This window comes from Lucilia sericata, unplaced genomic scaffold, assembly GCF_015586225.1.
Source record: "Lucilia sericata isolate MDLA Ls3-8-SP2 unplaced genomic scaffold, ASM1558622v1 Contig000082F_arrow, whole genome shotgun sequence".
Classification (NCBI taxonomy): domain Eukaryota; kingdom Metazoa; phylum Arthropoda; class Insecta; order Diptera; family Calliphoridae; genus Lucilia; species Lucilia sericata.
In genome coordinates this window covers 554169-568509 of record NW_023994115.1, presented here as the reverse complement: position 1 = coordinate 568509, position 14341 = coordinate 554169, and the positions used below count along the sequence as shown (strand labels likewise).

General features: G+C 30.2%; 2 protein-coding genes across 3 annotated transcripts; both read left to right on the top strand.

Annotated features, from left to right (window-relative positions):
- LOC119599555 (pyruvate dehydrogenase E1 component subunit beta, mitochondrial) lies at nucleotides 1–4464 on the top strand. Of its 2 annotated transcripts, XM_037949355.1 has the most exons (6): nucleotides 1–75; nucleotides 194–432; nucleotides 901–1062; nucleotides 3079–3490; nucleotides 3551–3670; nucleotides 3912–4464. In XM_037949355.1, exons 2-6 carry the CDS (start codon nucleotides 241–243, stop codon nucleotides 4097–4099), a joined length of 1074 nt encoding a protein of 357 aa, XP_037805283.1. In that variant the 5' UTR covers nucleotides 1–75; nucleotides 194–240; the 3' UTR covers nucleotides 4100–4464. The 2 variants fall into 2 exon arrangements, with proteins under 2 accessions (XP_037805283.1, XP_037805284.1); XM_037949356.1 differs by lacking the exons at nucleotides 3079–3490; nucleotides 3551–3670; nucleotides 3912–4464 and adding an exon at nucleotides 2332–2998.
- Nucleotides 4465–10794: 6330 nt separating this feature from the next.
- Nucleotides 10795–13743, top strand: LOC119599575 (beclin 1-associated autophagy-related key regulator). The gene is made up of 4 exons (XM_037949386.1): nucleotides 10795–11208; nucleotides 11273–12061; nucleotides 12234–12502; nucleotides 12564–13743. Exons 1-4 carry the CDS (start codon nucleotides 10931–10933, stop codon nucleotides 12740–12742), a joined length of 1515 nt encoding a protein of 504 aa, XP_037805314.1. The 5' UTR covers nucleotides 10795–10930; the 3' UTR covers nucleotides 12743–13743.
- Nucleotides 13744–14341: the final 598 nt, after the last annotated feature.

Below are 14341 nucleotides of genomic sequence, written 5' to 3'. Positions count from 1 at the left end.
CGATCAAAAAATCAACTCTAATTTTCCAAACGTCATTTAGATATTCATTGACATCTCGCATTGCGAACGACGACGGTACGGTGTTGTGAAAACTTGCAAAAAAAGAAAATTTTCAGTTAATTGAGAAAAAATTACACAATTGCATATTAAATAAATTAGTTGTAATAAAAAAACGCGGTTCTTTTAATTGCAGTTACTCTTTTTCCACGACACGAACGAAGCATTATTTTGTCCAACAAAATGATGAAACCTATGAAAATGGTTATGAGCGTAGCTCGTCGTGGTTTATCGACCACCGCATCCAGATCGTTGGCTGCACAACAAATGACCGTCAGAGATGCCTTAAACAGTGCTCTGGATGAAGAAATGGCACGTGATGAACGTGTCTTTATATTGGGCGAGGAAGTGGCCCAATACGATGGTGCTTATAAGGTGAATTTCTATTAAAATTAAATGCAAAAAAATGAAATGGTTACGTAAACTTGCGTTAAGAAGAATAATATATGTAGTTGAGAGACAAATATACAAAATGCAATGCATTCATATGGTTTGTTAGGCTCTCTAATTTTTTTGTGGAACGACTTTGAGATAGAACAAGAGTTGGTGATAATAATCGTCAGTTTTACATAAAGTGGGGTAAAAGAAAAGGGTGAGGGTTTTAACTCGGTTATAAAAATATTTTACTATCACTTATAATAAAAAAATTTCATAAATTAGTGTTGAAGGGGGATTTTCTAAAAGTATTTGTATAAGATAATTTAAGGTCATTGGTATAAAAACAAAAAGATTGCATGCCATAACAAAGTAGCAATTCTGACGTCACAGTTTAGTCGATTTTATAATTTGTTTACATTGTTGTTCTTTTTTTAACTTTATTAAATAATTTGATTTTCTGTTAAGGTGTCCCGTGGTTTGTGGAAAAAATATGGTGACAAACGTGTTATCGATACTCCAATTACCGAAATGGGCTTTGCCGGTATTGCTGTCGGTGCTGCTATGGCCGGTCTACGTCCCGTTTGTGAGTTCATGACCTTCAATTTCTCAATGCAAGCTATTGATCAAGTAAGTTAATTATATTTATAACAAATATATACATACATATAGTTGAAAATATAGATTTAGTAATAATCACACATAAATAACTGACCAATACGAATTTTTATCAAAATTGTCTTTATCTTTTAATATGCATATGACGTAAATATAAGATGATTTAAAGATGTTTGTTTACATTTGTTAGTTCTTTAAGATAACTAGATTTTGTCACGACAACATATCGTGCATACTACTTCTGAAATTTACTGTTAATGTTAGCATTTTTGGAAAGGTTTTTAGTTATATGGAAAACTAAATTTCCTAAATTTGAAAAATTTAAATTTAACATTGTTAAGCTATTAATATTGAACTTTAAATTATTATTGTCCTAATGTGTAGGCTACGAGTGTAGGCCATTTTCAATGCCAAATATTTGTGAGAAATAAAAAATGTTTAAGAAAATTTTAAATTTATTTTTCAAGACCTATCCAACCAATAGCACTACCGCATTCTGTATTCTATCAGTATTCAGAAATTTTATCATTATTCATTACTCCTTTATTTATATAGAAAATAGAAGATAGATTTCAAATCTTTTTTACGGGTTCCAGCTGTTTTTTATATTAAACATTAGAAAATGTTCTTGCAAATTTTTCAGCTTTTTAGCCACTTCATTAGAAAAGTTGAACTTTTTGTTATAAATCTCTGATTAATTAGTAGTAAAAATTTCGGATAATCAGCAAATATTCTTCATTATCTTAAGTCCTCTGGTATAGACCGTACGGATATGGTTATTACCTTTAAATTCACTACTTATATATCAATGAACTTATTAGACATTTTCTTAAAGACAATCATGTCAACATTTATAGGTTATTTTAACTAAAATTTAAGTAGAACTTTAACTCATATTATCTCAGAAACAAGTCATTAAGTGTATATATAAAGTTAATAGTTTTACATTTGTTTGCAAACAAGATTAACCCTTATGAACGGGAAATACCAACAAAACATAGCTGTTTTTAATATCAATTAAATACATTTAAATTTACAAAATACTCAACATTTCTGGTAATAGTAAAAAAATAATAATGGGATAATATGGGTTAAGTCTCAAACGATTACAAACAAAAAGAGTTGTATGAATGATTTAAAATCACTTAATATTTTAAACCACAAAATAACAACTCTTAGATTACAATTGTATTTTTTCTAAATTTTTAACATTTTCGAAAAAACGTCTAATCTAAATTATTTTCACTGCAATTGACCCATATTATCCAATTATAACAACAGGGCTCTCTTTTGAAACCTACACACAGCAATTCAACATCAATGCGTCTTATGCATTCATACAATGGTCTTACTCGGCCCAATACCATCTCCAACACTATACCAATTTATGCTGTTGTCAGGCCACAAAATAATCCCTTGCCCATAGGAGATGTATTAAATCAGAAACAAATTGGTGATCCCACGAAACAAAATTGGTTAGATGAAATTGGTGATATTCTAAATGAAATCAATCAAATACGTGCACCCACTGTAGGAAAAAAAGATAAAATGGAAGCGGCACGCATGATAGTGGTTAGACGTCGTAAAATGAAGAAACATAAGTTGAAAAAATTGCGTCGTAAGATGAAATTCGAATGGGCCAAGGTACGTCAAAGACGTGAAATGCGCAAAGAGAAAGCATTCCAGGCTAAACTGATAGCACAAATAAAAGATGCTGAAGCATTTAATGCTGAGAAATTTGTGGCGGATAAATTACAGAAAGCTAAGGAGACACCACTGCCGCGTTACTGGAAGGGACGTCGTTTGCCTGCTTTTATAATCAAGGAAAAATTGGGTTTGAAATAAAGTAATAATTTCTACTTAAAATAAATTAGTTCATAAATGTTTGTAAAAGAAAGTTTGTTAAATAAACCACAACATAAATTCAATGAATTTATAAGAAACACAATTGTTGGTATTTCCTGCTTCCTATAAGGGGAGTTGTTTTTCAATATTTTTTTCTTTTTTAAATACAAATTCCTCCTTAAGGTTATCAACTCTGCTGCCAAAACCTTTTACATGTCCGCCGGTCAAGTCAATGTACCCATAGTGTTCCGTGGACCTAATGGTGCTGCCATGGGTGTAGCTGCTCAACATTCACAATGTTTTGCCGCTTGGTATGCTCATTGTCCCGGCCTAAAGGTCATTTCCCCCTATGATTCCGAAGATGCCAGAGGTCTTTTGAAAGCTGCCATTCGCGATCCTGATCCAGTTGTATTTTTGGAAAATGAAGTTCTATATGGCTCATCTTATCCCATAGACCCCAAGGTTTTGGATAAGGATTTCGTATTGCCCATTGGCAAGGCAAAAATCATGAAACCCGGCAAAAATGTAACCATTGTTGCCCATTCCAGAGCTGTAGAAATCAGTCTTCAAGCAGCTGCCGAATTGGCCAAGAAGGGTAAGTATTATAATATATAATTTTAAGAAAATTTTCTTTAATTTTGTTTACTTTTTATAGGTATTGATGCTGAAGTCATTAACTTGCGTTCAATTCGTCCCTTGGATGTTGAAACTATTTTCAATTCCGTTAGAAAAACTCATCATTTGATTACAGTAGAACAGGGCTGGCCTCAAAGCGGTAAGTTAAAATGAAGTTAAGAGTAATGAAAAACAATAAAACATAAAAAAAGTAAAAGTAAACTTTTAGCTAACTTACAAGAAATTTTGTAAGAATATTGGTAAATTATTATGAATAAGATCCAGAAACTAAACTTGTTTTTGTTTTTAAAAATTTAAAAAATTTGTTTGAAAATATTTCAAAAATTATTACTGATATTAAAAAAAAAAAAAATAAAACTGTTTTCTTCACCATACTTTAGGTGTCGGCGCTGAAATTTGTGCTCGCGTTATGGAGGATGAGACTTTCTTCCACTTGGATGCCCCAGTGTGGCGTGTGTGTGGTGTTGATGTACCCATGCCATATGCCAAAACATTAGAAGCCAATGCACTGCCCCAACCTAAAGATGTCATTGAAGCTGCAACAAAAATTTTGGGAGGCAAAAAGTAATATCTCACTCATAACATCACCGCCGCACTCCAATACTTTTGTACAGGATTGTACTAATAATTTTCAACACCGCCATCTTCTTTAGAAAACTTGTAACTAAATAAATTTAGTAGTCAATCTTTAAATCATCTAATTACAAAATAAGAAATATTGATAATTAAAACGAAATATACAAGAGACAAAAAAACATGGAACAAAAAGACCCTTTATAAAATTGTGTGATTTTGTTATTGATAAAAAAAATTGCCGATTTTATTAAATCAAAAAAGAACTATTTGTTTTTTTATATAATTTAACTAACTTCAAGAATCTTGTATTTAATGGAAGGCTTATCAGTTAGTTGTAAATAAAATTCGTTAAAATTTTAATTAATGCATATTTCTGAAGTAGAATTTTTAACTTATAGTTAGTTACAAAGTAATCATCCATTCATCGGATCCCGTTGAATTTGGGATTTTCAGAAAATTGATTTCATTAAATACAAATATATAAGTAGAATCCGCTATCTATAAGGACTCGAAATATACACTTCCAAAATTACAAACAGAATAACAAACTTTATATACACTTCTCACTAAGGTAAATTATAATTCTTAACTTAATAATTCCCTAAAAAATCATTATGACCACAAGAATTTTTACTCAGGCTCAGCAACAAACAAAGCAATATACGTGTTTGTGTGTCGATATCAGCAAAAATTGCTGGGTTTGAATCAGAATCCTGCGCGACAAATCGGCCTATATTTGAGCCTATCTCCCATATAAAACATCATGCAAAAAATCAGTTTCTAAAAAATTTTGCATTAAGAAAATGATCAATAACATAAAAACAAACTTATTTTTTTTATTTATTCAGTAATATAAAAAAGCCAATTTGGGCAAAATAATATTACATAGTCCTGTCTATTCTGTAAACTGAATCGGAGTAAATTTTTCGTTTAAAAACGAATTCGCATAATTTTTTTCGTTTTAAAACCGAGTACACAGTTCTAGTCGAAAGTAAATAGAATGTAATTTTATTCTAATAAATTAAATAATTATTTTTCTGCGTTTTTTAATACAATTGTAACATAATATAAATGCTATGGGCACTTTTTAAAATATGTTTATTTTTCTGAATTCTACGTTCAAATAAAATTTCGATTTGCAGAACACAAAATTCGGTTTTAAAAGTTTCAACAAGTGTCAAGATTTTTAAAAAAAAAAAGGCAAATGAAATAGGTCCAGTTGGGGATAATGAGAACCAGAACAACATCAATCAAAGGGATCACAAAGAGGTTGAAAAAGTTGGACATTTTGGTCATACATGGTTTTATTCAAATAAGTGTAACGTTCCACCTGTTGGTCCTATCAAAAAATAGCTCAAACGAGTTTAGATAGCTATTTCTTCATTATTTCCAATTTGTTTAAATTTATTTTTTTTTTTAAATGGACCCTTTCTGTGATTTAAAAAAGTTTGTTATTAAACTATTAAATTTAAATGAAAAAATCTACGTGCTTAATTTCATGTTTCAAAGTTTAATATTATAGAAAATTCAAAAAGTACATTTGAAGAACGAAAAACAACCAAAAAGTCCCCTTTTATAGGTTATCACTTAATCCAGGCTCCACATGCTTAATTTCATGTTACTAGGTTCAATATTATAAATAATTCAAAAAGTACCAGTCGAAGAACGAAAAAGTACCAAAATGTCCCCTTTTATAGATTCTAATTTACTCCGGGCTCTACATATTTATTTTTATGTTTCAAGGTTTAATTTTATAGAAAACTTAAAAAGTACCAGTCGAAGTACGATAAAGTACCAGAAGTAAAGATTCTCATTTACTTGGGGCTTTAAATGCTTAATTTCATGTTTCTAGGTTAAATTTTTATAGAAAACTCAAAAAGTACCTTAATTATTAATTTCATGTTTCGATTTCAATATCATAGAAAACTCAAAAAGTTGGAGAATGAAAAAGTACCAAAAAATATCACTTGGTACCGGTGTTCCAAATAACACCCCAGTAGCATATTTAGTGTTTCTTGAATAAAATCGAATATCCCGTTTTTACCCCTTTTTGTACTTTTTTCCTCCCCATTAACGAAATAAAAATTCTGTTCCAAAAAGTTGCAACATCGTATTGGGATAAATAAACCAAAAACAATGTTTCATAAAAAAGTACCAAAAATAGGTACAATTTTCACCCCCTAAAACGTCCGAATATCCAAAAAGTACAAAATTCATATTTTTATTATCAAGTTATGGAGGATTCAAAAATATTTTTTTAATGTTCTCTGGTTTAAAAGATACATGGGGTGCAAAAGAAGTACCAAATTACAGTTTCTACCCGTTTATTCCCCAAAGGGGCCGAATTTGAAAAAAGTACCAGACACCTGTCCGCTTATTTTTTAAATGAATAACGATAAGCTTTAAACTGTTTTTGTATCTTTTATAGTTAAGGAGATATGAGGTTACCGAATTTACCCATTTTTACCATTTTTAACCCCTTAATCATTCGAATTTCCAAAAATCCCGTCTTAGTGGATCTATTTGGTGGGAGACCAACCTTCTGTCCAAATTTCAGCTCTTTAGCTAAAACCGTTTAGGCTGTGCGATGATGAATCAGTCAGTCAGTCAGTAACGTTAGAATTTTATATATGTACGTACATATATAGATTTCGTGCATTGAATTATACTGTAAAAAGATTCTAATGTTGGACTTGAATTCAAGTTTCGTTTTCACTGGAGAATGCTATTGAATTAAAGTGTAATGAAAGTGAATTTCAACACTTGAAATTTGAATGTTTGACTGGAATTAAACTTGTTTTAAACTTTAATTCCAGCAAGAATGCTTATTTGGTATAGTGTGACAACTATAAGGGATCTAAAGTCGACATAAAGCGGAACTAATATACATTGGGTATAACTCTCCAATTTTGACAAACATTTTACCACTTATAGGCCTTTTAATTCTATGATTTATGATATATGTCTTTTGGTCAACAAATGTATAGTTATGGAGTTATAGACCTTCGAAGTTAAATATATTATCAATATCTTCTCTATTTAAGAACCCATCCGGACAATATATATATCATTAGAAAGAGCTCTGAAATACCTTTTATATAATATGATCCTTTTTATTAACCCTTTGAGGACCAATTCCACAAAAAGTATTTTTTATATAGTTTTTTGACAAAAATGCCGTTATTTCGTAAATCCATCGATATAACGTTACTGATATATATTGGAAAAATTGCAGAAGAGATTTCAAGCTTTCATTTGATGTATGGATATATACTAATATCTTAATAAATATAGACGATATTGTAGGTGGAATAATGTAAAGTACCTAAAATTGATGTTTTTTATTTGATATTAGTTAATTGCTATTGTTTTGGCAGGAATAAAGTATAACTATATAAAGTACTAAACTAAATATACATAAAGTATTGAAAATTACATCAAAATACCTTTCCAACGATATATAATAGAAGCTAATTTATTAGCCTATTGAGAAGGATTAATACAAACTGTGCTTTTTATACCCTTCACCTTCGTGAGAAGGGTATATATAAGTTTGTCATTCCGTTTGTAATTTCTACCTAAAGTACCTAAAATTGATGTTTTTTATTTGATATTAGTTAATTGCTATTGTTTTGGCAGGAATAAAGTATAACTATATAAAGTACTAAACTAAATATACATAAAGTATTGAAAATTACATCAAAATACCTTTCCAACGATATATAATAGAAGCTAATTTATTAGCCTATTGAGAAGGATTAATACAAACTGTGCTTTTTATACCCTTCACCTTCGTGAGAAGGGTATATATAAGTTTGTCATTCCGTTTGTAATTTCTACAATATAATTTTCCGACCCTATAAAGTATATATATTCCGAGTCCTTATAGATAGCGGAGTCGATTAAGCTATGTCCGTCTGTCTGTCTGTTTGTTGAAATCAATTTTCTGAAGACCCTAGATATCTTCGGGATCCAAATCTTCAATAATTCTGTTGGATATACTTTCGAGAAGTTTCCTATTGAAAATCAGCAAAATCGGTCCATAAATAACGGAGATATGAGCAAAAATCCGAGACAACCTCTGAAAATTTCATCAAAAAAGCAACAACAACACTGCTTATTGTATAAAAGGTTGGTTTCATTGCGATGTGTGTTTTGTTTTTGTTTTTTGTGTATGTATTTCGTTTCATATGTTTGGATGGCTGTGGCTTCATCGCCTTGTGTATTTTGTTTTTTTGTGTATATTGTTTCTAATGTTTGGATGGCTGTGGTTTCATTACGTTGTGTATTTTGTTTTTTCTGTTTTTTATTTCGTTTAGCATTGTTGTTGTTTCTCTTGTTTTGCTTAAGTTATGACAGGGTCGGGAAGATGAAATAAATTGACATTTTATAAAATTAATATTTTTTAAACACATTATGGTGAAGGGTATATAAGATTCGGCAAAGGCGAATATAGACTTCTTACTTGTTATATTAACCTTTGTTAATAAAAGTTCTGTTATATCAAAAATTCATTCATAAGAAGGTACCGATTTATGTATATTGAGTAAATTGCGATTTTTCTGGGTAAATATTCGGAAATGGGTATGTAGCGCCGGACCCGAACAATTTTTTAAATTTTTTGGGTAATGAAATGTTGTATTTGTAAACCCCCAAAAAAAAATACGAATTTTTGTGGGTAAACATTCGAAAATTGGAGAATAGCGCCGCAGACGAAAAATTGTTTGAAAAAAATCGCGCGATTTTTTTCAAATAATTTTTCACTTTTTTAAATAACTTAAGAATTTTTTTGTCACTGTCTCTCTTTACTATTTTTAAACTTAAATATCATCCCCATTTATTAAGATATTAGCACATATCTATACATCAAAAGAAAGCTTGAAATCTTTTCTACAATTTTCTCGATATTTATCGGTACCATTATATCGATGGATTTATGAAATAAAGGCACTTTCATCAAAAAACTCTATATAAAAAATACTTTTTGTGGAATTTGTTCTCAAAGGGTTAATAAATGCGGTCATATTATATATCTTTGAAAAGGTATTTCAAAGCTCTTTCTAACGATATATATATTGTCAGGATCGGTTCATAATTAGAGAAGATATTGAATATATATAAATTTAACTTTGATGGTCTATAACTCCAAAACTATACATTTGTTGACCAAAAGACATATATCACAAGTCATAGAATTGAAAGCTTTATATGTGGTATACATTTTTTCATGATCGGAGAGTTATACCTATAATATATTTAAGCCCAAACAACATCTACATACCTAGCCAGGTTATATCCTCTAGGTCCGTGAAGACATTCTCTACAAAGCTATAAATATGTATAAAAGGCGGCTTAACAATTGTTTCTTGTAAATATTCGGCCACCATAGTGTTTGGAGACAACAAGAGCTTCACTGAAAGGCACACCTGACAGACATCGCGCTCTATTATAGGTGTATGGTAGTGATTCAGCTGAGATCAATGGTATAATAATAAGTATGTATCTCAAGGATACCCCCTGAATACGGCAATCAGCTTCCTTCCATTGCCTCTAGGTGATAATATACCATGTCACCACTAGCCGACCGACCACCACCCGCCTAGGCTACTAGGGAGGTATACAATTGCCACTCTCTTGTGGGCATTCTTCCAGGAGACATCATGATGGTCTCTCTTCTTGAAAAGAAAGACGTTCTTTATAGACAAATAAATAATTAATTAACACCATTACTTACATTTTTTTAATCTTCTAGATCTCACAAATATGCCAAATATCGATTTCGATAAACACTTTTGGGTATTAAATGAAAACAAACCCTGCCTTAAAAAAATTTCATCATAATTATTAACAATTTAACTAAATTCAACCCAACACTTGCTGTTTCTTTGTACAATGACCCTCGGTATAGTAGTATAGCATACAATGTTATTAATTTAAATTTTTAGTAAAAAATAATTTTTTTTATTTAAAGAATATCATTTCTGTCATTATAGATTTTTGCACACACACAACAACAGATTTTTTTGCAAATAAAAAACGCAGAAAACAGTTTGGCGCGAAAAATTCTAGCAGAATTTCTTTTCGCAGTCGGCAGAATTGACATCAACTGCACTTCCCATTTGAAATACACATGTTCGATACCCTAGCCTTTTACGGTATGACATACCAGCAATGTAAAAAGGTGTAGCTCCGTTGACGTCAACGAAGCTGGTTTGAAGTCAAAGCAGCGACTCGAATTAGGCGCGAAAACACGAAAATATCTGAGGCGAAGCATATACATCGAACATTGAGCAAAGTTCTACTCCGGCCAAATTTCAATGAGCGGCTTATTATTAGATAAAAGAAAACTTGCTTAAATGAAAAAAAATAAATTTTATATTGTAAAATTCCACAAATTTAGCGAAAGTGTTCTGTAAATTATACAAATTTGGAGAAATTTTCAAGCCGCATTAAGCTCAAAAATTTTCGGCGGCGGCTGCTCAAAGCCATTTTGTTCGGCGTCTAGGTTTCTGGTTCGAATAGTACTAAAATTTGATGATACTACTAAATTAATATATCGTAAATTTATGCTACCTTTTTTATCAGCTCAACAACGACAGCTGTTAATATTATTGTGATTTGTTTCTTTTTCAGTTTTGTGTTTTGCAAAACAAGAAGAAGCTGCTTTTGACATTTATCAATATTTTTTTGCTTTTTATACACTGTTGTTGTTTTTCTTTATTAGTGTATTGTGTGTGAAAGAAAAAAATACGTAAATTTTGTGGATATTTGAAATTTTGTTATTAGAAGTTTAAAATATTGAAAATATTCAACTAATTATGTTATGGCTTCAAGTAGTAGTGATGAAAGTTCAAAAGCCCCAGAAAACTTTCAAGTTTCTAGCACCTCGAACGATGAAGATGATGACGATGTTGTAGAATTGAAAGGCAAACCCTCAAATAGATTGAAGAGAAAAATAAAATCTGGTGTTGGAGCTGTGGACAGTGCTACGGCTCCATCCTTAAAATGTTTAATATGTTTTACACAACAACATAGATTTCACTGCCGTGATTGTGTTAAATCCGGATACATAACACGCAAGGGACAACCCCATGGCGAATGGTGAGTAATGTTTTTGTGTAGGGGGAAGTAATGTAGAGATTATTTTTCTGTTGGTATTTTTCAGTTTATCCGAAAAACAACAAAAATATTTAAATATACAAGCAGGCCTGAAAGTCTTCAGCCAACGCTATGAACGTTTGATAAAAGAAAAACGATCGAGTGAGAATCTTATGTTCGAACTCAAACGTCATCGTGAGCAAGTGGATTTATTGCATCAGCTAATTGCGGAGAAGAAAACTAATCTGCAAACTCTCACCGAACAGCGCAACGAATTGTATAAAGCCAATTCGGATAAACGTAAAACGTTGCCAAAGTATCCCATTAAAGTTAAAGAGCTGGAAGATTACGTTTTGGATCGTATAGAAAAAATAGAAAAACTACGTGAGCGTCATCATGCCCTATTAGACAAACTTAAGGATGTTACACGGCGTGGTATTAGACAATTGGTGGAATATATATTTCCAATTTCGGAAATTGTGCTCAAGGATGAACGTCCTCCCAACAAACCAAAATCACCAACATCCCCAACTGAAGATTCAGAAACTATAGCCGCCTTGGCCGATGCTAAGAATACATCGTACATACGAGGTAAATGGATTTTTCATGGCAGCGGCATCAGTGAAATGCAATATCGTATTGTTGCACCATCTCTGCCGGCAAATGGTGATTATTCAGCGTACCTGGATTGGTTGAAAGACAACAAAGACGATGTACCCAAGACAACAGCTAACGAGATAGTACCGAGTCGCGTTAATGGCTTTCGTATTGTGGGTGCTTTGACATATACAACACAATTATTGCAATTGATATGTTACTATTTAAATGTGAGATTACCTTATAAAGTAGTTTATGGGTGAGTGGTTTTTTATTCTGATTAAATTTCCAGGATTAGTATTGTTCGCAACAATTCTATATTTAGACAAAAATTTCCGAAAAATATCTTTTTATAAAAAATGTTTAATTTCTGTTTTACAAAAAAAAATTATGTTTTTGATCAAATGTTTTTTTATATACTTTACTTTCAGAGATTTTTGTAAAAAATTAAACGAGGAACAATTTTTACGCAAAGTATCTAGGCTTAATTCAAATATCATGTATTTGGCCTATACACAGCAGGTTAAGTTGCGATCTCTCAATGAGAATCATACATTGGAAAACATGCTTATAATATTGGATCCAGAAAAGAGTGACTTGGGACGTCATGGTTTTCAAGAGGTGGCAAATGCACCATTAATGAAATCCGTAGATTCATTACTAATAGGCATTGAAACGGCCACAGAATCGGAATCAGAAGGTGGGTCTATTTCATTATAATCTCCTTTTTTATGTCCTTAAAATTGTTTCTTCTGTTTAAGATGAAAATTCCTTGCGTTTAGATTGGGAATCAGTGTCAAGCTTACCAACCCAACATGAACTTATCAATACAAATTTAATGCCCACAGCAACTGGGCCACAACAACAATCCACCATTGCCGAGGGACTAATGACATCGGCTGCCAATCGTCTAACATCTATATTTCGTTGGATCAAGTAAAATCAGTTCAATTATTAAAGGTTTTTCTTTTAGTCGCTTTTTTCTTTTTCATTTTTGTTCGTTCACTCAATCACAACAGAAAATGAAGGGATTCTTACTTGACTGTGATGTTTTTATTAATTTAAATCGAAAACAAAAACTGGTACCGAAACACAATCATTCAAAACTATTTACATTTGTATATTTATATATTTTTTTTGTTAAATTCACTTGGATTATTTCCAATTTATTATTTTTTTAAGAAGTTTTTATACATTATTTTTTTTATTTTTTTTTTTTTTTTTTTGTTCAAAGAATTTATTATATTTGAAATTTTGCGCTTTAAAATATTTTTTGATAATATAACAAACACTTAATAAAACAAACTCCATCTCTATGACATGACCCTTGGGAAAAGTAATTAAAATTAATAATTATTGACATGTCAGCCGAAAAACAAGATGGAATAATTAAGAAATAGATGTATGTACGTTTTAAATGATTTTATTATATTAAATATTTTTATAAAGTCTATTGTATAACAAATAATTGCAACTTACTTTTCCGTAAGGCTGGCTCTAAGTGTACATATTCTACATACATTAATTAATACATATAAATTTGTATCTTATTACCTAAAAGTAAAAGAAATATATTTAATATACAAATATACATAAATATGTATGTTTAATTTATTTAATTTTTTACCATTTCTAGTAGTAATTTTAACATTGATGGTTTGCAACATTTTCTATGCACTTTCACTGATTTACAAAAATTTATTGATTTATGAATGTGCTTTAATTCGATGATATTAGACATATTTTTGCATTATTTAAATATGTAATTCAACAAAAAGAAAATATAAATCAATTTAATGGTAAATGTAGACTATCCAAAATAAAATAAAAATATAAATTAAATAATAAAAACAAATTAACATCATTTTAGAAAAATAATTAAATTCAAACAAGTTATAATATAATTTCTAATTTTAAAATAAATAAATATTAAAGCAACATTTTCTAAATAATAAAACAAATCGAGTTTTAATTGATGCCAATGAAAATTGACAGATTTCAGCTGAAACAGCGGGACAATTACCAAACCTTTCAGATATTACTTTAACGCTCATAACTGGTAGCTATGAAATCTTTCGATCAAATTTCATGAGGATAGGTCCATAAATGGCCATAATTGATCAAAGTCCCCATAAAAAGTCCTTTCAAAATTAAATTTGCATTTAATATTTACTTTTTATAATTCTAAAGCTGAAGTAACTGAAATTTTCTTATCTGATTTGTCAAAGTTGCCGATTTTACAACTTACCCACACTTACACGACACGTATTCCCCGAAATTCCATAAAGGTAGGAAAACCTTTTGTTGGCATAAAAAACAAAATCAACAATGATTAAAAAAACTACAATTTGATAAGAAATCATTGACTTTATTTAAGATAATTTTTTTATTTTTTTAGAAAAAATTATTAATACGATATAATTTCTTAATGAACAATTGTTGTTTTTAATATATTGTAAGTAATAAGTAATTTTTATACTGATTAAATTTAAATTAAATTAAAAAAAAGAAAACACATTACAAAAAAAAAAAAATTAAT